At 40.2% G+C, this 26,446-nt stretch overlaps 1 protein-coding gene across 2 annotated transcripts in view; it reads right to left on the bottom strand.

Moving 5' to 3' along the window:
• The window catches only part of pdzrn3a (PDZ domain containing RING finger 3a), a 54,848-nt gene that overhangs the window by 16,029 nt on the left and 12,373 nt on the right, over positions 1-26,446 (bottom strand). For both annotated transcript variants that reach the window (XM_067370959.1, XM_067370960.1), the window contains exon 3: positions 25,538-25,645. In XM_067370959.1, coding sequence (XP_067227060.1) covers positions 25,538-25,645 — 108 coding nt within the window. The remainder of the gene's footprint in view (positions 1-25,537; positions 25,646-26,446) is intronic.

The following is a 26,446-nucleotide window of genomic DNA, read 5'->3' as shown; positions in this document are numbered from 1 at the left end:
ACCCTGCATGTGAGGCCAAGGCACTCTTTTTGCATGAGGGTAGTTCTGTGCTGGGGTTGAGCTGCGCTTGTTGACTAACCGTGATCAAAGTCACAGCGCAGGCCCTCAGCCAGACGATGTCCACCTCCGTGGTCCAGAAGTGCCCCCTGGCTTACCTTGTGAGGTGTGAGAGGTTGTCAAGCTAAATGCTTTCTCAATGCTCCCATCTTACGAGGTGGCCTTTCGGTGACACTGTCGAGGACTGAGCCCAGCGGTTCTCCTCAGTTAGTAGCGGATCGGGGAGCTTCCCATGACAAACCATTGAGTTCCTCTTGGGCCGCCCCTCAGTCTGCTCGTCGCCAAGGGTGTCGTCCCCTGCAAGAAACTCCGGCCCAGCAGGCTCTGCTGTATCCATTGCGGGGAGATGACGCCTCCCGTCTCTGCAGCTGTTTAACTGGTTGGTGAGAATCACCCCTGAGACGGGCGACCCAGAGATGGGAGGGGCTGCTCTTCCACCCCTGGAGGAGGGCCAGGTGGTAAATCCTTTATTGGGTTTGTTTCTGTTCCGCCACTGACCCAAGAGGCAGCGGTACCCAAATTTTAAAGAGCAGTTCCTCCATTTCCAGGTCTGAAGAGGGTTTGGAGAGCAGTGGGAGGAGAAAAACCTCACCACTCTCATCCCCCTCTTCTGTCGCCAGCGGACAGCAGCGGGCAGCCAAAGCCTCGACTGCTCCCTCTGTCCATCCGTGGAGCCAGGTAAGTGTTGCCTAGCACACTGTGACGCCGCTTCGGGCCGCCTCACAAAGAGAGCCCCCCGAGCCGCGTCCCTGTGTTCCACCTCGCTGCCCTGCTGCGGGTACACCGGTGGTCCCTTTGGTCCTGCTTGTACGGTCTCTGCGAGCCGGGTTAGCGCTCCCCAGTCCGTCTCGCTGGCTCCTTCGGACCATCAGGGTCGGCTTTGTGATTCAGTTCGACCGGCTCCCCCCCCCCCAAGTTCAGGGACGTCCTCTTCACTACAGTGAAAGATGCCGATGCCCCTGTCCTGCGTGTGGAGATCGCAGTCCTACTGGCGAAGGACGCGATAGAGCCGGTTCCTCCAGCCGATTTGAGGTCGGGGTTCTACAGCCCCTACTTCATTGTACCCAAGAAAAGCGGCGGGTTACGACCGATCTAGGACCTGCGAGTTTTGAATCGGAGCCTCCACAAGCTACCATTCAAAATGCTCACGCAGAAACGCATTTTCGAGTGCATCCGTCCCCGAGATTGGTTTGCAGCGATTGACCTGAAGGACGCGTACTTCCATGTTTCAATTCTTCCGCGACACAGGCCATTCCTGACATTCGCGTTCGAAGGTCGAGCATATCAGTACAGAGTCCTACCCTTCGGGCTGGCCCTGTCTCCCCGCGTCTTCACGAAAGTCGTGGAGGGAGCCCTTGTTCCCATGAGAGAACAGGGTGTTCGCATTCTCAACTATCTCGACAACTGGCTCATTCTAGCACAGTCCCGGGATCAGTTGTGCAAACACAGGGATTTGGTGCTCAGACACCTCAGCCAGTTGGGGCTTCAGGTCAACTGGGAAAAGAGCAAACTCGCCCCGGTGCAGAGGATCTCTTTTCTCGGTATGGAGTTGGATTCGGTCGAGCAGATAGCACGCCTCACAGAGGAACGTGCTCGGTCGGTGTTGAACTGCCTGAATACATTCAATGGCAGGACAGCGGTCCCACTGAAGTTCTTTCAGAGGCTCCTGGGGCATATGGCGGCTGCTGCGGCTGTAACACCGCTCGTTCTGCTTCATATGAGACCGCTTCAGCACTGGCTTCACGGCCGAGTCTCGAGATGGGCGTGGCAGCGCGGCACGTTCCGGGTGCCAATCACTCAGGAGTGCCGCCGAACCTTCAGTCCGTGGTCGGACCCCTTGTTTCTTCGGGCAGGAGTGCCCCTAGAACAGGTGTCCCGGCATGCTGTGGTGTTCACAGATGCTTCTGCCACAGGCTGGGGTGCCACGTAATACGGGCATGCAGTCTCAGGGGTTTGGACGGGACCCCATCTGCATTGGCACATCAATTGCCTCGAGTTGCTGGCAGTACGCCTTGCTCTGAGCCGCCTCAAAGGCCTGCTTCAGGGCAAGCATGTACTGGTCCGTATGGACAACACTGCGACCGTTGCGTACATCTACGCAACTCGCCCGCCATCTCCTCCTGTGGAGTCGGAAGCATCTGAGGTCGCTTCGCGCCATTCATGTCTCCGGTGTGCTCAACCGTGTGGCCGACGAGCTATCACTAGCTGCGCTGCCAGGAGAGTGGCGACTCCACCCCCAGGTGGTTCAGCTGATCTGGAGAGAATTCGGAGAGGCTCAGGTAGACCTGTTTGCCTCACCAGAAACCTCCCACTGCCAGTTGTTTTACTCTCTGACCGAGGGGACACTCGGGACAGATGCACTGGCTCACAGCTGGCCCCGGGGCCTGCGCAAATATGCGTTTCCCCCAGTGAGCCTACTTGCACAGACCCTGTGCAAAGTCAGGGAGGACGAGGAGCAGGTCTTGTTAGTTGCGCCTTACTGGCCCAACCGGACCTGGTTCCCAGAACTCTCACTCCTCGCGACAGCCCCTCCCTGGCCCATCCCTCTGAGGAAAGACCTTCTTTCTCAGAGACGGGGCACTCTTTGGCACCCGCGTCCAGACCTCTGGAAACTCCATGTCTGGTCCCTTGGACGGGATGCGGAGGTTCTAGGTGACTTACCCCCTGAGGTACTTAACACCCTCACTTCGGCACGTGCACTGTCTACGAGACGTGCTTACGCCTCAAAGTGGAACCTGTTCGTCGAGTGGTGCTCTTCTCGCCGGGAAGACCCCCGAAGATGCTCGATCAGAGTCGTGCTTTCCTTCTTGCAGTAGGGTTGGAGCGTAGGCTGTCCCCCCTCCACCCTCAAAGTCCATACTGCTGCTATATCCGCTTACCACGACCATTTAGATGGCAAATCTGTTGGTCAGCACGACCTGGTCATCAGGTTCCTTAGGGGGGCGAGACGGTTAAATCCTTCTCATCCCCCCTCCATACCCTCTTGGGACCTCACTCTGGTGCTGAGAGCACTTCAGATTGCTCCCTTTGAGCCTTTGCTGTCAGCAGACTTAAAGATTCTGTCTATGAAGACTTTGCTGCTGGTGGCATTGGCCTCCATCAAGAGGGTAGGGGACCTGCAGTCATTTTCGGTTGACGAATCGTGCCTGGAGTTCGGGCCGGGTGATAGCCACGTGGTACTAAGACCCCGGCCTGGCTATGTGCCCAAGGTTCCTACCACTCCCTTCAGGGACCAGGTGGTGAGCCTGCAAGCGCTGCCCTCGGAGGAGGCAGACCCAGCCCTGGCTTTACTCTGTCCAGTCCGTGCTTTGCGACTGTACATAGACAGAACCTAAAGCCTCAGGACCTCAGACCAGCTCTTGTCTGTTATGGAGGCCAGCAGAAGGGAAAGGCTGTCTCCAAGCAGAGGATGGCCCACTGGATAGTGGATGCCATCGCCCTGGCTTACCAAGCTCAGGGCGTGCCCTGCCCGCTCAGGTTGCATGCTCACTCCACGAGAGGTGTCGCATCCTCCTGGGCGCTGGCTCGTGGCGCCTCGCTGACAGACATTTGTAGAGCTGCGGGCTGGGCGACACCTAACACGTTCGCTAGATACTATAGCCTTCGTGTCGAGCCGGTCTCCTCCCATGTTCTCGCCACAGGTCAGAGGCACGGAGAGGCCCCGGCTTAGTGTCGGCTTGCTGCGCTACATGCGCTTCTTTTCTCCAGAGAGTCCCTACAAGGCAGACCCTGTCGAGTCCTCCGATATCCCTTCGGTAGCCGACGTGGCGGAGCGTCTGGCGCCAGGCCTATACTCCGTTGTATCCTTGAGAACCGGGTTTAGGCTGGGTTCCATATGTGTGACCCTACGGGGATCCCATATGGTTGGTTCCACGGTTGCTCCTAAACGAAGCCCGTGTCTTTCCCTCTGGGAGAACCTACCCTTCATCGGGTTGGAGTCACCCCAGCTCTTCCATATGTAGCACAGCCCTACAGGGTTAGTCCATATGTACTTCTCCACATAACTCAGAGCGAAGGGTTCGCTTTCCCAGCGTTATCCAATAGTCTCACTGAATGGGTTTTGGGGAACAGCAGTGATCGACTCTCTCTGTGTTAGCCCTGTCCCACCATCCTCAGGCAAGGGGGTTCAGGTGGCTTACAACAGAGCGCTGGAAGGGGGCAGCTCCTGTGGCGCTTTGGTAGGGATTCCTATTCGTCGGTCTGTCCGACGTACGTCGAACGTGACCGATTGAATGGGAACGTCTCGGTTACAAAGGTAACCCTCGTTCCCTGAAGGAGGGAACGGAGACGTACGTCCCGTCGCCACAGTCGCTGTACCCCGCTGATGCTGCCGCCTATCCGGTTCGGCTCCTCAGCGAAAACCTGAAGATGCAACGCACCTGCTGCTCATTATATACCCGCGCTGCGAGGCGAGCAGCTGATGCATATGATTGCATGCCAATGTGCATTGGCTCGTTTTAGTTACACTCGAAGTAGATTGGCCTCTCTAGCGAGATTCCTATTCGTCGGTCTGTCCGACGTACGTCTCCGTTCCCTCCTTCAGGGAACGAGGGTTACCTTTGTAACCGAGACGTTCAGGAGCGTTATACATTGATTATCTTCACTTCATGTAGGCTATATATCACAAAACGAAATATAAAACACAATCCTGCCTCATTTTGTTTCATTTAAAAAATATGAAACCTATTAATGTGTGGTTCAGGCAATATGTGCATATGTACTCTGATTATCTTCACTGTATATATAGCCTACATGTAGCCAATAATTAAATGAAATAAGACAAAACAACCCTGTCTCTTTTTGTTAAAAGTCAGTTTTAATTATCAATAATAGCTATTATAAAAGTATAAGTATAAAGTATAAGAAGCTATACAATAAGATATGAAGACAAGCAAACAATTCAGTAAAACGTACAATGTCAGCGCTCTAGTACAACGGTAAAGTTAAAGCTAACCTAGAATCAAAAATTGAATTTACCTCGGCATAGTTGAATAACAAGAGTTCAGTACATGGAAATGACATACAGTGAGTTTCAAATTCCATTGTTTCCTCCTTCTTATATAAATCTCATTTCTTTAAAAGACCTCAGAAGAACAGGCGAATCTCAACATAACACCGACTGTTACGTAACAGTCGGGATCATTAATATGTACGACCCCAATATTTGCATATGCCAGCTCATGTTCAAGGCATTAGACAAGGGCAGCCAGTATTAACGTCTGGATCTGTGCACAGCTGAATCATCAGACTAGGTAAGCAAGCAAGGATAATAGCGAAAAATGGCAGATGGAGCAATAATAACTGACATGATCCATGATATCATGATATTTTGGTAACGCTTTAGATTACAGCCCGGAAAGTACTGCGTAATTACAACGAATTTACAGCATAACTTTCAATAATTATAGTGTAACTATACAGTAAGTATGTGTAAGTATAGGGGAACAATATGTAAAGTATTGGGAATAAAGGGGGAACAACCAGGAAAATAACAAATTATTTATACTGTAAATAGTTTATATCTAAGGGATAACTATGACATATAACTAAGGGGTAAGTATGACATTACGGGCCGTAAATTAAAGTGGAGCTTGTTACCCTCTTATTTCATTTAGTTACAGGGTAAGTAATTAATAAAATGCAAACAATCTGATATCACTGACTCCGAAACCTTTATTTGAAAAACAACTTTATTAAAAACAGGTCTACAACACTTATTATTCATTTTTTTAAATCAACTTTTCATTTCAAACTCTAAAGTCCTGACAGAAAGTAACAAGTTTTGTCAGTTTTTTGGTTGTTGTTGTTTCTCGCTTGGCTTCCTCCTGCTCTTGTTTCTCAGCTGATGAATCTTAAGAAGGAATCCCATTGCTATTCTGTATTATAAGAAAATACAGTACACCCCGAAATTTTCTCATGGTTTAGGCTATTCATCTTTTCGCTTCCGACCAACTGTCACCAGCGCCTGCATGAGAGTCGACTTCGCGTTCGATACGGTTCGATGAAGCAGCGTGAAGCTTTCATGACGTTCTCGTGGGAGATTCGTGTGAAACTCGCGCGAGAACTGCCGTCTCTGTTATTCTGTCTTGTTTGTTTTTCATTCTCATTATCTGTTATTCTGTGTATTTTGTTGTGAGCATTACTAAAATAATAATAATAAAAAAAAAAAACTGACGTCATCCAACATCTGCGTGAGTTTCTCGGCATGCCTACGTCACGCTTCAAGTTACGTCACGCATGAACTCTCAACCCTCGCATGCACGCGCAAGGAGACAGTTGGTCGAAAGTTTTAAAAATATTCAAATATTTGGCATTTTTATTACAAATACGTATCGTTTCACTTCAGAAGACATTGATTCATCCATTGGGGTCATATGGATTACTATAGTTATTGCTGTTTGATGCTTTGACTTTTAGGAACACGTGAGCTTGCATTATAAAGCGTTCCCAGATGATTTATTTTTTTCCAAAAATCCTTTTTGTGTTCATCTTAAGAAGGAAAGTCGTATAGATCTCAGATGGCATGAGGGTAAAAGATGAGTAAACGGTGAGCACATTTCCGGGTGTTCTGTAATTTTTAAATACAGAATAGCAAATGGGATTCCCTCTTAAGATTCATCAGTGGTAAGAACGAACGAAGAGGAACAAGAGGAGGAGGAAGCCAAGCAAGAGAAACAAATAAGAAGTGTTGTAACTTTAAATCTGTTTTGAAATAAGTTGTTTTTCAAATAAAGTTTTCCAAGTGATATGATTGTTTGCGTTTTTATTTATTTATTTATTTATTTATTTATTTATTTTTATTAATTACTTACCCTGTAACTACATGAAATAAGAGGGTAACAAGCTCCACTTTAATTTACGGCCCGTAATGTCATACTTACCCTGTAACTATATGAAATAAGAGGGTAACAAGCACCACTTTAATTTACGGCCCGTAATGTCATACTTACCCTGTAACTATATGAAATAAGAGGGTAACAAGCTCCACTTTAATTTACGGCCCGTAATGTCATACTTACCCTGTAACTATATGAAATAAGAGGGTAACAAGCACCACTTTAATTTACGGCCCGTAATGTCATACTTACCCTGTAACTACATGAAATAAGAGGGTAACAAGCACCACTTTAATTTACGGCCCGTAATGTCATACTTACCCTGTAACTATATGAAATAAGAGGGTAACAAGCTCCACTTTAATTTACGGCCCGTAATGTCATACTTACCCTGTAACTATATGAAATAAGAGGGTAACAAGCACCACTTTAATTTACGGCCCGTAATGTCATACTTACCCTGTAACTATATGAAATAAGAGGGTAACAAGCACCACTTTAATTTACGGCCCGTAATGTCATACTTACCCTGTAACTATATGAAATAAGAGGGTAACAAGCTCCACTTTAATTTACGGCCCGTAATGTCATACTTACCCTGTAACTACATGAAATAAGAGGGTAACAAGCACCACTTTAATTTACGGCCCATAATGTCATACTTACCCTGTAACTATATGAAATAAGAGGGTAACAAGCTCCACTTTAATTTACGGCCCGTAATGTCATACTTACCCTGTAACTACATGAAATAAGAGGGTAACAAGCACCACTTTAATTTACGGCCCATAATGTCATACTTACTCTGTAACTATATGAAATAAGAGGGTAACAAGCTCCACTTTAATTTACGGCCCGTAATGTCATACTTACCCTGTAACTACATGAAATAAGAGGGTAACAAGCTCCACTTTAATTTACGGCCCGTAATGTCATACTTACCCTGTAACTACATGAAATAAGAGGGTAACAAGCACCACTTTAATTTACGGCCCATAATGTCATACTTACCCTGTAACTACATGAAATAAGAGGGTAACAAGCTCCACTTTAATTTACGGCCCGTAATGTCATACTTACCCTGTAACTATATGAAATAAGAGGGTAACAAGCACCACTTTAATTTACGGCCCGTAATGTCATACTTACCCTGTAATTATATGAAATAAGAGGGTAACAAGCACCACTTTAATTTACGGCCCATAATGTCATACTTACCCTGTAACTACATGAAATAAGAGGGTAACAAGCTCCACTTTAATTTACGGCCCATAATGTCATACTTACCCTGTAACTATATGAAATAAGAGGGTAACAAGCTCCACTTTAATTTACGGCCCATAATGTCATACTTACCCTGTAACTATATGAAATAAGAGGGTAACAAGCTCCACTTTAATTTACGGCCCATAATGTCATACTTACCCTGTAACTACATGAAATAAGAGGGTAACAAGCACCACTTTAATTTACGGCCCATAATGTCATACTTACCCTGTAACTACATGAAATAAGAGGGTAACAAGCACCACTTTAATTTACGGCCCATAATGTCATACTTACCCTGTAACTATATGAAATAAGAGGGTAACAAGCACCACTTTAATTTACGGCCCATAATGTCATACTTACCCTGTAACTATATGAAATAAGAGGGTAACAAGCACCACTTTAATTTACGGCCCGTAATGTCATACTTACCCTGTAACTACATGAAATAAGAGGGTAACAAGCTCCACTTTAATTTACGGCCCGTAATGTCATATTTACCCCTTAGTTATGTCATACGTACCCCTTAGTTATAAAATATTAAAAGTATGAATAATTTGTTATTTTTCCTGGTTGTTACCCCTTTATTCCCAATACTTCACATATTGTTCTCCTATACTTACACATACTTACTGTATAGTTACACTATAATTATTGAAAGTTATGCTGTAAATTTGTTGTAATTATGCAGTACTTTCCGGGCTGTAATCTAAAGTGTTACCGATATTTTTAGTGATATTTGTAAATTGTCTTTTTAAATGTTTCGTTAGCATGTTGCTAATGTACTGTTAAATGTGGTTAAAGTTACCATCGTTTCTTACTGTATTCACGGAGACAAGAGCCATCGCTATTTTCATTTTTAAACACTTGCAGTCTGTATAATTCATAAACACAACTTCATTCTTTATAAATCTCTCCAACAGTGTGTAATGTTAGCTTTAGCCACGGAGCACTATCAAACTCATTCAGAATCAAATGTAAACATCCAAATAAATACTGTACTCACATGATCCGACGCATGCATGCAGCATGAATGACGAACACTTTGTAAAGATCCATTTGAGGGTTATATTAGCTGTGTGAACTTTGTAAATGCACTGTATTATAGTTGAGAGCTCCGTGGGTGGGGAGCATGAGATTTAAAGGGGCCGCATAGTTAATGATGCCCCAAAATAGGCAGTTAAAAAAAAAAAAAAAAAAAAAATCTATGGGGTATTTTGAGCTGAAACTTCACAGACACATTCAGGAGACACCTTAGACTTATATTAAATCATGTAAAAACTGGTTCTAGAGAACCTTTAAATAAATATATAAAGTTATGACACTTCACTTTGCCCTCAGCCAAAACGATTTGCTCGGGAACAAATTATAAATTCATGAGACCAAGGATTGCGTGTGAGATATACACAAGACAAATGATATCTCATGTTTAACAACTACAGAGACATCTGAGCTAGCGGCAAATGTCAGAAGGACTAGCTGAGGTAAGGCTGTTCTCAGATGGGTACATGAGCACTGAGCGCCGGTGATCGCCTGGATCTCACAACTCCAACAACGTCAGATCAGATTTTCTAATAGGTGCTATTTGAGCTTTAAACAACTACATTCTCACCTGAAAAACTTTCAAAACTATATTTCATGAACAATAAAGTGGTTTTTAAATTAGACAGGTTTTCTCCTCCGCTTCTCTGCTATCGATGCTTGCTGGTAGTTGCAAACTACCAAGGATGAAAGTCCGAACTTTGCATACATTGGTATTGAGAAATGCCTAATGTCGGCGCGCAGCAAGCAAAGCTTGTCTTCTTCATGTGACAGCCACATGCCGAGAATCAAGAACAAGATCTGCTGTGTGTCCTCCATTGTTGTTTACTGTGTCGCTTTCTTCTTTGCACGAGAATGACACTGATTGCTACTTTCCGGCTACACCACGCCTAATCAAGTGGAAACGCGAGCTGGATTAGGGTTTAATGTTCCGAATCGTATCGTACCATACTGTACTGATCCGTACCGCTCAGTGGAAACGAGCCATTAGTCTTTATAATTTTTATGTGAATATGGACCCTGAAATATACACTAGAATATATTCAAACATTTGGTTTTGGGCGGTGTATGCAGAGCTGTATATTCCGCATCTTTACTCCAGTGTCACATGATCTTTCATAAATCATTCTAATATGCTTATTTTGTCACAGTTATTTGGACTCATTCATCATTCACGTGTCTCTTTGTTTGTCTCTTTGTCATCAGTTCCCTTGGACACTAACCCTCCCCCACAGCTGTTCATATTTGATATTTAAACCGTTTATATTTGATGATCCTGTCTTCCCTCATCTTCATCTTGTGACAGATCAACCGATCCAAATGTATGGATTATGCAGCATGATTTTTGCCTTTTTTTCCTTCACTGGACATTTCAGAGACCCTGAAGTCACTGTCCTGGATCAGGGCTAATTACCATCACCCCTTAGACCTCCCAGACACCTCTGAACTTAACCGAAGGGACGCTGTCATCTGGTGTCTGGAGATTGTTTACCCCCAGTCCAGAACAAGCCGGACCCAGAGCCCATACCACCACCATCTCTGGGCACTGGGTCTGTGCCGTCAGATGTTTTATCGCTGACGGGGTATCATCACCCGTACTGCACTGTCCCCTCATCATCTCCTGTCTTCTTCCCTGTGTCATCGCCTCGGCCACCTCCAAAGCCCCCTCCATCCCTCCCTCACATCTGTTCCTACGGCATTAGGTTGCGCCTACTGGGAGGAGGTGTTCTGTCACATTTATCTGGATCGTTAACGAAAACTATGACGAAAAATGAGACGACACCAATTTCATTTAACGATAACGTGACTAAAACTACATGTGCAACATCGTTGATGAAAAAAGACGAGACTGAAGTGTGGCTAAAAGACTAAACACTTGACCAAAATCACTCTTTTGAAATCACTTTTTGTTTTTGTCGAATAAAGGAGACAAAACATTACAGACTGTCTTTAGGAGCGGTCATAATTTAATCCCACTATCAGAGCTTTTCTGTTAAAAGAACATGTTTTGTTTAATCTTTGCTATCTGGCAACCATGCACATGAGCCCTCTCTACACTGAAGCGCGGATGATCTGAAAACACAGACAAGTAAGCTGGAGTCCAGCACTCTTCATTTGAGATTTTCTACTTCAATTAAGTGTCTATATTGCGCTGCTCGTTTACTGACTAAATCTGGGACCAAAGTGAAGGCTGATATCCAGCAGTGGCTCTCAAACTGATGCGAAAAGTGCCGTTGATTTTATTTTACTCACTTAAAATAACATGAAAACTGAACATGTATTTCTAGCAGGTAAAATGTCGTATATACACACACATAGACATTCAATCAAATTACCTCATCTTTCGCGGTCGAAACTGACTGCACCCACACAAGCCAGCATCGCGCAACATTAATGATGTTCTTGACAATATAATGTTACCTTTGTGAAAGTGGGGATTTAGCACTTACTAGCATGAAGAACAAATATGGACATAGACTGCATGTAGATTTAAGATTAAAACTCTCTTCGATACAAAAACATACTTCTGCGAGTTAACGTTACTGTTTTTAATGTTGATCAGCGCGGCCCGAATCAGCCATTGACGCGCGAATGGTGCGAATTGAGCGTTCACGCCCGAGTTGAAAAATCTGAACTTTGGTGAAAATTTGCGGCGTGTTAACCAATCAGGGACTCTGCTTTGGTAGTAACTTGTTTATGATGTGATCAGTGGTGGAGACCAGAACAAAGATAATAGTCGCTGTGTGTGTGGCCACCCTGAGCTCTATGATGTGTCATTATATTTTTATCGAGACAGGAATAAAAAGGACCTTGCTTGGAAGAGAATAAGTGAAGAAATCGGACAATCTGGTTAGTTGTAAAACGTTTTGCATGATTTTAGCCGTTGATACTAGACCACCTGCTAGCTAGCAAAAGTCGGCCGGCATAACAGTGTTAAATTGCCGCTACAGGTTTCCAACTGACGAGATTATGTGTTTATTCAGAGGATCTGTGCAGAAAGAGATGAAAGCCCCTCCCATGACGCGAATTCGCGTTTGAACACACTTTGTTTAGATGCATGAATTGAGCGAATTTTATGCGCGTCTGAAGCGTCTGACTTCAAAATGTTCAAGCGCCCAACTAGACGCATCTGGCGCGAATTTGACACCCGCGTTCAGTGTGAACGCAGCATATGAATGAATGACTCGATGATTCACTCATAAAAACAGTGACTTACCGCCACCTACTGGCGGTTTTAATGTAATATTTAAAAGTTTCACTTCGTTTTTATCATCATTGTATTTATTTAATTTAAAAAAATATATATATTTAAGGCAAAAAGTTTTTGAAAACAACTGCTAATACTATTATTTTATTTCTTTGGAAAGAGGGATACCTTTTTTCCCCTTCAGGATTTTTTGATGAATAGAACATTTTAGAAAGTTATTCGAAATAAAAATCTTTTGTTACATTATACATTTTTTACTGTCAATTTTGATCAATTAAATTTGTCCTTGATGAATGAAAGTATTTATTTCTTTTTTAAAATAAAAAATCTTACTGACACCCAATTGTGTATCTGTGCATCAAAGTCATTATCAATTAAAGTTGAGCTATTTAAGTTGTGAATGGCTTATTTTGGTTATTAGCCTATAATTCATTAAAAAAATATATATTTGTTGTTTATTGAACACTGTTTTCTGCCATTGGCCATTTTACACAAACAACATAACTCAAGGCTGTGCAATAGTCACTATTAATTCGAACAGTAGCACACATGGCGCAAGCAACGCCAATGTCATGGGTTTTATTCCCAAGTAATGCATGAACCAATAAATGTATGTGTAAATATAAACACATTACGTAACCAGTTTTGCCGTATACTCTTAACTGTGTCATTGTAACACTTGTGCTCTCATGGTTTATTGCTTTTATCCAAATGAATCATGATTCAAACAGTGACTTTTCTTTCTTGCAAAGGATGCACTCTCCACAATCACTTTCTCCCCCACCACAAGATACTCTCTTGTCACATCAACACAATTATCATAATTACACAGTCGCACTGCACTCGCTCAGGATTTCCACAGAAGACAAGCCAGTAAACCTGTTTTTAACATCTTGACATGAAAGCACTTGCCACACCGACACCTTGTGCAATTTTAGGACAACTTGTACAAAAACAACCACAAATAATCCCATCAAGCCTTTGGGGGTCAGGACTCGAGCTGCTTTTAAATGTGGTATGTTACATAGTTGCCTTGAGGAATTAAGTATGAATATTTATAGAAATGAAACATGGAGCTTATGAAACAATAAAACAACAACAACTGTTCAAACACTGACAGCTAACCAAACTGAGGTGTTATAACATTCTGCTCTTTGTAATTGTCTGTCTGGTTTATCACGGCAACATTTCAAATGCTAATTCTACTTTTGTTATATTATCTCCAGCAAATGAAAAGCAGCAGTTCGGGATGTCAAAAAAGGCAGACAATAAGAAAAATAAATCATATACAATCGCTTTAAGAGTCGGTCCAAATTATTTTCAATTTTATATTCAGGCATCACATGAATGGGCAAAACATACACATATACATACAAATCACTGCAGTTTCCAGCTGAAATGAGCACTAGAGGCAGTAAAACACCAATAACTTGTATTACTTTATACCTTAATTATGATAAAAGAGGCAGATTTTCGATTAATGAAGGCTCATTTTCACGCAGTTTCTTGCACAATGTTTTGACCTCAATATGAGCTCCATAAAACACGGGTTACGATAAAAAACGATAAAATGGCATGGCTGCTTTAGCAAATGTGTTTTTAATCTCACGTTTGCTGTTGTTACCACTATATATGTTTAGGGTTTCGTGTAGGTGGTACGTTATTTTCAAACACGATAGAGCATTAACCTTTTAGCGCCGCTAAACCTTTAGCTTCCCGAACTGCCGCATTACGTACAACAACCAATGTAATAAAACCAGATTCACTTTCATCTTTTCAGATAAAACTGAACACACTTTTAGCACCACTCCCTGGACATTTCACTTTGAAACTGTCAAGAAATGAAATATAATTTTGCAACATTTTTCCAATGAGCCTGAGTTGTGTTTATAAAGATTTGTTTAGACATGGCACATGGTTTAAGAATTAATGCAGGACACCTGAATCCACATAAAGATTTTGAAATCACAACGATTTTACAAGGCCTCTAGTGGTAACTGTCATGAATGAAGGAGCATCAGACTCTGTGTTCAACTTTGTTCTCCTCAGATTCATAGACTGCTGTTTACGGATCAGGAAATCGATGACAGACAAAAATAGTCATACCGGTTTGGAACAACATAATGGAAAGTAAATGATGATTTTTTTACTCTTTTAATGTAATACTGAACGTACATCACATGCACAGCCAGACTGTGCATTGCGCTCTAGTCAGCATTTGTCAACACCGGTGAATTCAGATAATGCTGTAGTTAAACAGGTCTAGTCTGTTTTCTGGCTAATTATATAAGATGACTTTACAAGCTGTAAGAAGGAAAAGAGGTGCTGCATGTTTTTATTAAGCCACGAAAACATGGCTTTATTACTTGAAATGACTTGCAGTGAAGCACTGTAATGGTTTGCTTTGCCTTTCAGTTCAGTGCTCCTATAAAAATAACACATTCATAGAATTCAAAAGAAGGTATTTCCTTTTAGGTTTCCCAAGTCTATGGTGTCCAGGTGGAATTGGGCTACGTTTAAACTATTGCTGCGGAAAGACTATTACTAGAAAGAGATCGAGTGAGTGAGTTTATTACCTGCATTCGGATTTAGCATTTTCCTTCAGGTCAGTCATATGTTCATAATAAAAAATCTGTTTAAATGATGTATTATCTTGTCCTTTTAACAGTTAAGGGGTTTTCCCGTGACTAACAGCGCTAGTCAAAGCATTTGTCAGTTCCGTGTTCACAACAATTCAGTCTTTTCAATGTAAAAGTCTTCACTACTGACTGACACACTCATAAAGACAGTATTTGCTGCCATCTAATGGCGTAATAATGTAACTTCTGTTGCTGTTCAGGGTCAGGGACTATATTTTCTGGCGGAAGGAAGACTTTTAGTATGACTTTACTTCATGAAAGTTGCATTGATACATATTTTAGGCATTAATATTTGTATTGTGTGGTAACCGGTTTATAAAAGCAATAAGGTACTCGAGGCTGTGCTGTATCGTGAATAAGTCACGGCAGTCAAGGCCCTTCAGCCGTGACTTATTCACTATACAGCACAGCCTCGAGTACCTTATTGCTTACCTACGATATAATGGTTTTCAATTTGCATATCAGTGACTGTACAGTATGTATTTAGGTATGGGAATGGCATATTTTGAGTTTTGATATTTAGAATATGGTCAATGGGCTACTTTTGGGCTATTTTTGATTGGCCACTCGGCTAGTTTTGTAACGCAGACCTGGCAACCCTGATTCCTTTGAGACTATTCATGCTTTTGAGTTTTAAAATGGGCAGAAAGGAACAATGGGAATAAACAACTATACAAAAGAGCAGTTCAGCCTCCTTTCCACAAGAGAACAAAAGATGCCAAAAAAAGCAGACTTGAACTTAAGGCCAGAGTCACATTTCACAGGAGGTAAATGCAGAGAAAATTCTGTCCTCTTGAACCTGTAAATGGGCGATCTATACAGTGGTCATTCATACCTCTTCATACCTCTATTTATCCAAAGAAAACAGATTTATTACAGTCACCTTTCAGGATGCACTCAAAGAATGTGTTACCACTCATATGAGGAACATCTCTTGTTCTAAACCAGGTTCAGCTGGAATTATTTATTTATTCAAATTATAAATATATTTTGTGTTCCATAGTTCTATGTTAGTTCGTTCCATCTACAGTATATCATCTAAAATATCATTTTTGGAAATATCCTATATGTTGTATGATAACAATTTTATGGGTAAAAACTGAAATAAAAAATAATGCATATTTGAAGCACAGATCTGTTTTCTGTTTCCGAGCTCAGTTCAAAATCATGAATTTCAAAGGAATTCTCTGTTCATTTCAGAATGGCGCTGATCCCTGATTCCATAATGTCTGTGCAATCAGTGACACCTTACTGACACACTTAGATTGTTGCATCCTTGGCAATGTTATTTATAAAGCAAAGACAAAAAATGACTTAAAACAGGATTATGTGATTAAAGCAATGGCTTAATATAACTATTTGAGTAGTCCAACCAGAAGCAATGAAGGCATGTGACATTTGAACTCATGCACACACACACTAATGCAAATTAATGGCTGCCTGCCCAATGCACTACAGTATGATGCTTTTTATTCAAACTCTCTCTGAGAGGCACAAGCAGTCAAATCTGAGGAGCACAAGAGCTTCTCTGTGCCAAATTATTCAAAGTGTGCTTGCCAAGCCTACAGTTCTGGCCTTATAAACGCATGTCTAAAATAACCATCATACCAACAAGTTTTTTTAGGTATAAAGTTTTGCAGTGGTTACATATTAAACATTATGTGAATCATCCAAATGTATTTTATACAAATACAGAACAATAATCGAGGGAAATGTTTCTCAAAGTATTGGGTTAAGACATTTTAATGATATGCAATTATTTCTGTTCATATATACTTTGTTCACAAACGTATGTGCTTTGATTTTCTTGACAATTTTTTTTTTTTTTGTCATTCATTACTAATATCTTCCATAGCTTCTGCCAACTTTAATTACTGCTGTTATTGTTACTAATTTATAAAAAAAAATGTGTATATGTGTTCCAGTTTAAGAATTATGGCATTTTTGACAAAAAATTTGGTTACCATAGTAAATTTGTGAAGGCAATATATAAGTTAATTTGGTAACACTTTACAATACGGTTAATTTGTTAAACATTAGTTAATGGATTAACTAACATGAACTAACAATGAGCAATACATTTGTTACTGTATTTACTAATCTTCGTTAGTGTTAGTTAATGAGAATACAGTTGTTCATTCTTTGTTCATGTTAGTTCACAGTGCATTAACTAATGTTAACAAGCTTTTAATAATGTATTAGTAAATGTTGAAATTAACATTAACAAAGATTAATAAATGCTGTATAAGTGCAGTTCATTATTAGTTCATGTTAACTAATGTAGTTAACTAATGTTAACTAATGAACCGTATTGTAAAGTGTTACTGTTAATTTCAGCTGAATTGATTTTAGTTCAATTACTGTTTATATTTGACCAGTTCCAACATAGACTTTTATCTTCATATCCATGATTTCTGAGCATATTTGTGAACATGTGCAAATGTTTAATTTTAATTTAAATGTAATTTTGTTAAGTCTGTGAAAGAATGACTGATTTTTTAGGAAGTAACTGCAATTCTTTAGACATACAGAGCAAAGAATTGAACCTATATAGTAAATATACTGTAGCATATTACATGGTTTTGTAATTGTGGGTCTTAAATGAACACAAAAGCCCGAGAAAGGTTAACAACCTCTAATTTAGACAACTCACTCTGGCATTAAATGGGATGCCACTCCTAAAACTTTGCTTGTACATGTGGCCAGTGACACATAACATTTACATCAGATTATCTCTTCCACATGACAGCACAAAACAACACATGCATAATTTGTTGATGAATCAACAGAGGAATGTTTATAAAACTGCTTGGAAGACATACATTGGATCATGTGAATGCTGACTGATGGCAAAACTCATCTCCCTGGTTTTGTTTATGGTTGTTTTGAGATTAACATATCACATTAATCATCTTATGTCAATTCTGATCTTCATTCCATCGGAATGTTTTATGAAGTAGGTAAACAGCCAATACAAATCTGGTCTTAAGTGTTTATGAACAACAATGCACCACATGACTGTGATCTGTTCCCAATGTCTGGTGTGGTGAGATCTGCACTTGGATTATATGGAGCTTATATGTTACATTAAAAATGCCTGCTGCCATTACCTATGTTGATACAAGAATGCTAAAATCATAAAATATTAGCATAAAATTTCTATGACATAAGTGCACTCATTACGATCAAAGGAATGTGCAAATGTATAATGTAATATTACAGAATTACAGAATATAAATTATATTTTAAAACTGAATTTCGAGACCCTTCCATTCTGTTTCATTCATTTGCACTCATTTGCACCGCAAGGTACCACCAAAAATGTACCATAACCAATCACAAAATGTACCTTTTAAAAACCTTTTTACCGTGTAAGGTTATTAAGTTGTGTAGTAATAGTCAAGTCATGCAATTCAGACTCTAAAGTACCAAACTTCTTGAGTTTGATCACAGTGTAAATGCTTGTGTTAAAGTCAGCATGAAATGGAAGTTGAATGTTGATTGCCTTTTCTTCACTATTAGGTGCTTTTGCACCAGGTAGGTATAGGAACTTAGTTACAGGAACTTAGTTCCTGAGAACTAAATGTTGACCTGACCAGGCAGTATACGGCAGCCGCCAGACAATGCCATACCTAATTGATGCCCTTGATGTGTCCAAACTTTGAATTGTTCTGCCATAAAACATCAGATGCAGCAATCATTTTATTACAATCTTAGATCACAACCATCAGATACAATTCCATGATACTTACTCAATATCATCAACAAGCATACTGACGAAAATGTTAATTGACAAACTTTTATTTTAAAAATATACACTACCATCGTAAGATTTTATTATGTTTTTTTTTTTTAAAAAAGAAACAATACTTTTATTTTACAATAAAAGAGTCAACAATCGAGTCAACTCATCCACTGTGAAGACATCATCAACACGACAGTCAGTGCCACAGTTCCTCAACAGACCGTCCCTACCGGCGTGATGAATACGATCCTCAACTGGATGGAACTGAAATAAATACTTTGAATGTTGCGATCCTATCAGACTTATGATAGCAACCTGATTCGTAACAAAGCACTGTTCGCCAGAGGAGAACTGGCCCCCCGACTAAGCCTGGTTTCTCCCAAGGTTTTTTTTTCTCCATTTTAACACCTATTTGCCATTTGTTTGCCACCTGATGTCACCTGATGGAGTTTGGGTTCCTTGCCGCTGTCGCCTTTGGCTTGCTTAGTTGGGGACACTTGACATTTGACTTGACATTTGATATTCAATAGTATTCTTGACATTTATTCAACAGTGCTTCTGATCTTCCTGCATTGACACTATTATTTAAGAGCTGATGTGCATCCAAATTATGTACCAGTTATCAATGTAAAGCTGCTTTGATACAATCTGCATTGTAAAAAGCGCTATATAAATAAAGGTGACTTGACTTGACTTGACTACAAGGATGCATTGGATTCATCAAAAGTGTCAGACTTTACATCGTTATAAAAGATTTCTATTTCAAAGATTTCAGAGCATCTCCAAAACTGCAGCTCTTGTAGGTGTTCCCGGTCTGCAGTGGTCAGTATCTATCAAAAGTGCTCCAAGGAAGGAACAGTGGAGAACCGGCGACAGGTTCATGGAGGTCGAGGATCACTGATGCACGTGGGGAGCGAAGGCTGGCCCGTGTGGTCCGATCCAACGTACAAGCTCCTGTAGCTCAAAATTGCTGAAGAAGTTAATGCTGGTTCTGATAGAAAGGTGTCAGAATACACAGTGCATCAGTTTGTTGCGTATGGAGCTGCATAGCTGCAGGGTGCCCAAGCTGACCCCTGTCCACTGCCGAACTGGACCACGGAGCAATGGAAGAAGATGGTCTGATCTGATGAATCATGTTTTCTTTTACATCACGTGGATGGCCGGGAGCGTGTGCGTCTCTTACCTGGGGAACACATGGCACCAGGATGCACTATGGGAAGAAGGCGAGCCGGCGGAGGCAGTGTGATGCTTTGGGCAATGTTCTGCTGGGAAACCTTGGGTCCTGCCATCCATGTGGATGTTACTTTGACACGTACCACCTACCTAAGCATTGTTGAGACCATGTACACTCTTTCATGGAAACATTATTCCCTGGTGGCTGTGGCCTCTTTCAGCAGGATAATGCTACTGACACAAAGCAGAAATGGTTCAGGAATGGTTTGAGGAGCACAACAATGAGTTTGATGTGTTGACTTGGCCTCCAGATTCCCCAGATCTCAATCCAGTCGAGCATCTGTGGGATGTGCTGAACAAACAAGTCCGATCCATGGAGGATTCACCTCACAACTTACAGGACTTAAAGGATCTGCTGCTAACATCTTGTGTCAGATACAACAGCACACCTTCAGGGGTCTAGAGGAGTCCATGCCTCGACGGGTCAGGGTTGTTTTGGCAGCAAAAGGGGGACCAACACAATATTAGGAAGGTGGTCATAATGTTATGCCTGATCGGTGTATATATATATATATATATATATATATATATATATATATATATATATATATATATATATATTTAAACATAAAAAGAACTGTGTAAAAAAACAAAAATGAACTATGTGGCAAGACCGCTCATAAGAAATAACTGCAACTGCTTTATGTAACATACAGTCTATACAGAGGTCTACACAGCTTTCAGTGCTAAGGCCCAACACCGTTTGCATTACATTCATTCACTGAGCTTCCGTTCGGCTCAGTGACCATTGTCAGAGACCTGTTTCCTCATTCCTCTAATCTTTCCATGATCCTTTCTGATGTTTTTCCCTGCATCTTTAATCTAATTGACCACGTGTTGCGATTATTCTAAGCAGCAGTTGGAAATTTGAAGTCGAGAAAGGCAGTGTCAGGGTTTAACTCGCATAAACACGGCACACCGAGATCAAAGAATTCTGGCTCAACACTGTTTCTCAAATGAAGAGAGAGAAAATGAGACAAAATGAAGCGCACAGGTCATAAACAAACATTAGACAATCCCATAACGAGGACATATCCTTGTCTCTGTAATAAGGACAGTGTCTTTTTGATACCACAGGCTTTCTCTGATGGTTTTCTGACAAGGAGTGATTGTCTTTAGAATCTCTTTCACATTTTAGGTTCTGTCAAGTTCAAAGACAACCTTGAGAATGATTATTTTCTTCAGAAAAAAAAGATCAAATATAATTTCCCTCCAAAAATATTTCCAATTTCTTTCAAACCCCATTGGATCCAGATTGCCTCCTTCTAGCCTAGATTTCCTGTAGGGTGCAACAGACCCCCTAATGTGAGAGGCAAGTTCAAAGCACCTTTTATAAACATCGAAGGCTAAAATATCATTGCTGTCCTGCTGACACTGACCTCCCAAGCTGGTGGTCTTAACCTCTGGATTGGCTCACCGCGATAGCTTTCACCACACACCGATGCACTTAATGAAAGCACCAGTGGAGGAATGCTTTCGTAACCCCACAACCTGAGGGAGGAATAAAACATGCTCGCAGCTGTCCTGCCTGTGCATATTAACTCCAACAGTTTGTTTGTCCAGATTTACAGGTAGTCATAAACATGCTTACAGCATATGAATCACCTGGGTATGACTTTTAGCATATGCAGAAAAGCCTTAAGGTAATCCATCCACAAACAAGCATCTAAATGTCACTGCAGCATGAAGATTTTCCTGCTTTACCACACTCTAAAAACAGAGAAACAAACAAACAAATGCTAAGCAGGGCTCAACAAAAAAGATTAGGTCAGCGCTACATTTTTCGAATATACATGCATTTTTATACCTTGCAAAGGTAAACATTTGGTTTTCTGTGACAGTTCGAGAATTCTGCTTGTCAACTTTTAAACTTTTTGTCCAGAAGAATGAGTTAAAAATCACAAAACAAACAGTAATGTGTTGTGATGTATGCCATCATTTTCAGTCAAAAGTAATTTATGGCTGAAAATTTCAATTTTGTGAAAAAATATAATATGATAAATAATAAAATATTGTGTATATATATTGTATATGTATATATTTTTACAATATGTAATGTTCTATTTATTAAAACCAAGTATACTTCTCATCAAGTTAGTGTTTTTATGCATTTTTACATTTATTCCAAAATAATAAATAAAGGCAGTAACAATTTAAATTATATATATCTATATATCTATATATATATATATATATATATATATATATATATATATATATATGTATATATATTATTTGTGATCTGATGTTCAGCTTTTCTTTTTAATAGTCAACTTATTTTCAGCATTCATCTGATTGCTCACTAAAACCCCCCACAGTCATCATGTTTTCAGGCCATTTAAAGTTTGATTTTGATGTAAAGTGGTGATATCTAAGTGACAGTTACTTACTTACTTACGAGAATGCGCACGAAAACAAAAGGCGGGATTTATCGCACAAACCAATCATATCCAAGCAAAACCGATCATATCCAATCATAGCACTGCTTCCTCTCATGTGACTTTCCCCCATACATTCTCAATTACCCCCCACTAAACCCACCGCACGCTTTGGGGGCTCAGTTAAAAGTCAATGAGGTGAGAGGAGGCGCGTCTCCCGCTTTAACTTCACCTGCAGGTGCCGCTGTTAAACGGTGTTCCTTTATAAATACAAGTGATGTGTACACTTTTTTTTGTGATGTGTCACATTTTGTAATATTTGCGTTGTTATATCTTAGTAATATTAATTATTTTCTCATCCAGTTTTTTTGAGGAGACACTGCCTCCCTTGCCTCCCTGCCTCCCCTGTCCCAGGGGACCTCACACAAACACATCCCAAAACTTTGGGCTTTCGGGACCCTGCAGAAATCAACACATTTCTGCAATTTTCAGTCTTTTTTCCATTTCTTTGGTACGTACATTGATATTATGTCAAATTAGAGATAAATGTATTGTATTCTGTGTATGAGTAAACAGTATTTAATCATGTTATATAATTTTCCTTCAAATGGAAAGATGAGTTTTATTAGTTTGCGCACAAAGCTAATCTCGAGGTCTAACCATTAGCCTTACTGAAAGATGGAAGCAAAGAATTAAGCATGTGAACTACAAACAATAAACGTATTGTGATTCATTTTACATAAATTTACACATAAATACATCATAAATTGTTTTCGTTTCATAAACGATGTCATATTCTCTGATCATTTCTGAAGAGCGAAATACAGAAATATAGAAATACATACTGAACAGAACATCAAAACATCCCACTGCTGTATGGCCAGGTGAAATGCAAACTAAGTTTCTAGGCTGGATAAAGCAAACCAGCTTCTCGCTAGTAAAGTTTTGATGGAAACTAATTGTAATCAAGTTAAAGACGATTGTGAAAGACGTACAGGAGCCGTACAGTAAGCCTGTGTGAGTCCGTTATATTGATGCGCTCTCGATGCACTGATCGCTCTTTGTATTTATGCACAGACACATTTCAGTACATTCATTAGGCCTACATTGATTCCACACACATTCAGGATAATGTTTTGATTTGTCATGTATATGCTGCTGTTTAGTAATTCTGAATGGATCTATGTACTGTAGTACAGTAGGTATGTGCAGTCAGGTAAAGGTGGTTGGTTTAGGTTTTTTTTGGCATCTCCATGTGGTCCTGTTTGGTATCGCAACTTGACACGTCTAAAAAACAAGCTCTAAAAAGCTCTAAGCAAGCTCTTTGCTGTTGCACAATACTGTACACTAAATTCTAAAAAAAAAAGATCTGTTCTGTAGTGTTTTTTTGTTGTTGTTGTTGAATAATTTATGAATTATATGGTCTCCTTATATAATTTGGTTCTTTGCTGTCCTTTTGGAGTCTCCAAGTGCTTTTTTTTCTAGGAAAGACAGCTAAATTTACCTGGAAAATAGCTTATGCAGAATAAACAGTTTTGTGCTTAATTTTTACAAAAGGGTGCGATTAATCGTGATTAAAAATGTTAATCTATTGACAACCCTAATATATATATACATATATATATATACCAAAAATTATTCAGATGTGTTTGATATTTTTTTAATATATTTTTAGTAGTGGGTGCAGGACACTATAGTTCATTTATGTAAGTGAGGATATAAAATAAAGTAAACTGTGACATATTATACCCAAACATTCTTCACACAGTGGACTACCATTAAAATTGATGAAATTTTGGAGCCAAATTTTTGACCTGACCATGTTTTACTTAAGTGTTATCTGACATAATTAAGATTATTTTTTTCTGACACAGTTTCTTCAACTCTGACATCTTATCACATTTTATTACCATTTTTTAAACTATAGTGAATAAACTGTATAAATGAATGAAATGTTCAAAGTGCCTGAATAAATTATGGTTTGGCTGTATATGTGTGTAAAATGTAATATTAAATATAAATAAAAGTATACATTTAAAATAGAAATTGATACATTTGTGTAAAATAATCATATAAAAGTCTAAAAGTATATAAACAAACTATAAAAGTATAATATCCATTACGCTCATGACTAAAAAGCACCATGAATTTGACATTAGGAGCTATATTGCAAGTATTCATTGCACCGTACAATAGCTTTGTATGAGTAACAGAACAAAATGCATTATTCATGGAAAATCCAATCCTGACATCAGAAACCCAGCAATACAGCATAGATGTCATATCAATTAATTTTATTATTATAATTTCTCTTTTTGTATTTCACATAAAACACAGCACACAGAATTGAAATGACAAATCGGGACCAACTGTACCTTCTCAGTTTATAAAGGGGAGTCCTGAGACCACCACAAAAGCTCCATGGCTGACTTCCTCTTTGAAACGAGCAGTTGTATCATGCAGTCTTTGGGGAACAAATCGAGTGTGATGCACAGATTTCAAAAGGCTCTGCTGCCATTGTTATGTTCATCACGTTAGACAGACAGCAAAGAGCCCACATGAGACAAAGTGAGTCAAGAAATAAATCATCATGCTCTGCTCTGCTTGTATAAGAGTATAACATGGGTTTTTCTTATACATTCAGGGACAAGATGATGTTTTGTTTGCTCTTTTGTTGATATTTTCAAGCTACTAAATCTTAATGTTGTGTTGTCTTTTTTATGTGCCCTTACAAACACATTCTCTTTTGTTAGATGAAACATTTTGTTCCTGTTAGATGCTGAAACAGTACTGCTGGATGAACAGACTAACACCCTTTTTAAAGGAATCTGCCCAGTGTGAATTCAACCTACAGTGGCGCCAACATTGTTAGTCTGACTAGATCTGACAAATCTAACAGACAGACTGTGAAAACATTGGCACCAGTTGAGGAGCTCAGACTAGCGGTATGATGTCTATCTCCTTTGGCTTTCATCTGTCTAGTGGTTGTCTTGGTGACCCTTTTGAGTTTGATTGCATCCAGCATGTTGGCCTTCATCCTGTCTAAAAACTTCACAAACTGTGCAAAGGACCTGCAATTTAAAAGTATATTTTGCACCCATAAAATCAACTCATCCCCATCACTGACAAACCTCAATGATCCTGTCATGAACATGCAGTCCGGCCTTGTCAGCTGCTCCGTTGTCCACTATCTTGGATATATAGATCCCATCACTGAAATCTTCATGCTCCTCTTCTTCCTTAGATAGAAGCAAATGTTAAAAATTAGACAAGATAAAGGGGTACTTCACTGCTGGCAAAATGGACTTTCAATAATACTTGCAAGGTCACTCACACCAGTCTGCTATATGCCTACAATCTTGCTTTAGTAGGAAATACTTTTTTAGCAAACTTTTAGTCATAGTGGTGTCGACTCAGTCCTGGTGACAGAACGCTCGACTAGCGGGGGCTCTTATAATTCTCAGAGGGAAATATGGGGGTGGGAGATTGTCAATATTATATTCCCCAATATTACAAACCCGATTCCACAAAAGTTGGGACATTGTACAAATTGTGAATAAAAACAGAATTCAATGATGTGGAAGTTTCAAATTTTAATATTTTATTCAGAATACAACATAGATGACATATCAAATGTTTAAACTGAGAAAATGTCATTTTTAGGGAATAATAACTTGATATTAAATTTCATGGCATCAACACATCTCAAAAAAGTTGGGACAAGACCATGTTTACCACTGTGTGGCATCCCCTCTTCTTTTTATAACAGTCTGCAAACGTCTGGGAACTGAGGAGACAAGTTGCTCAAGTTTAGGAATAGGAATGTTGTCCCATTCTTGTCTAATTCAGGCTTCTAGTTGCTCAACTGTCTTAGGTCTTCTTTGTCGCATCTTCCTCTTTATGATGCACCAAATGTTTTCTATGGGTGAAAGATCTGGGACAACTGATATCCTAATCTTTGGACCAAAAACTTCTTCACGAAAAAACCTTGAATACTCTCTAACACTTGACGGGTGCTCCATTAAATCTTCGTCCTCAGT

This window comes from Chanodichthys erythropterus, chromosome 20 (genome assembly GCF_024489055.1).
Source record: "Chanodichthys erythropterus isolate Z2021 chromosome 20, ASM2448905v1, whole genome shotgun sequence".
Classification (NCBI taxonomy): domain Eukaryota; kingdom Metazoa; phylum Chordata; class Actinopteri; order Cypriniformes; family Xenocyprididae; genus Chanodichthys; species Chanodichthys erythropterus.
This window is presented reverse-complemented; position numbering and strand designations above follow the sequence as displayed.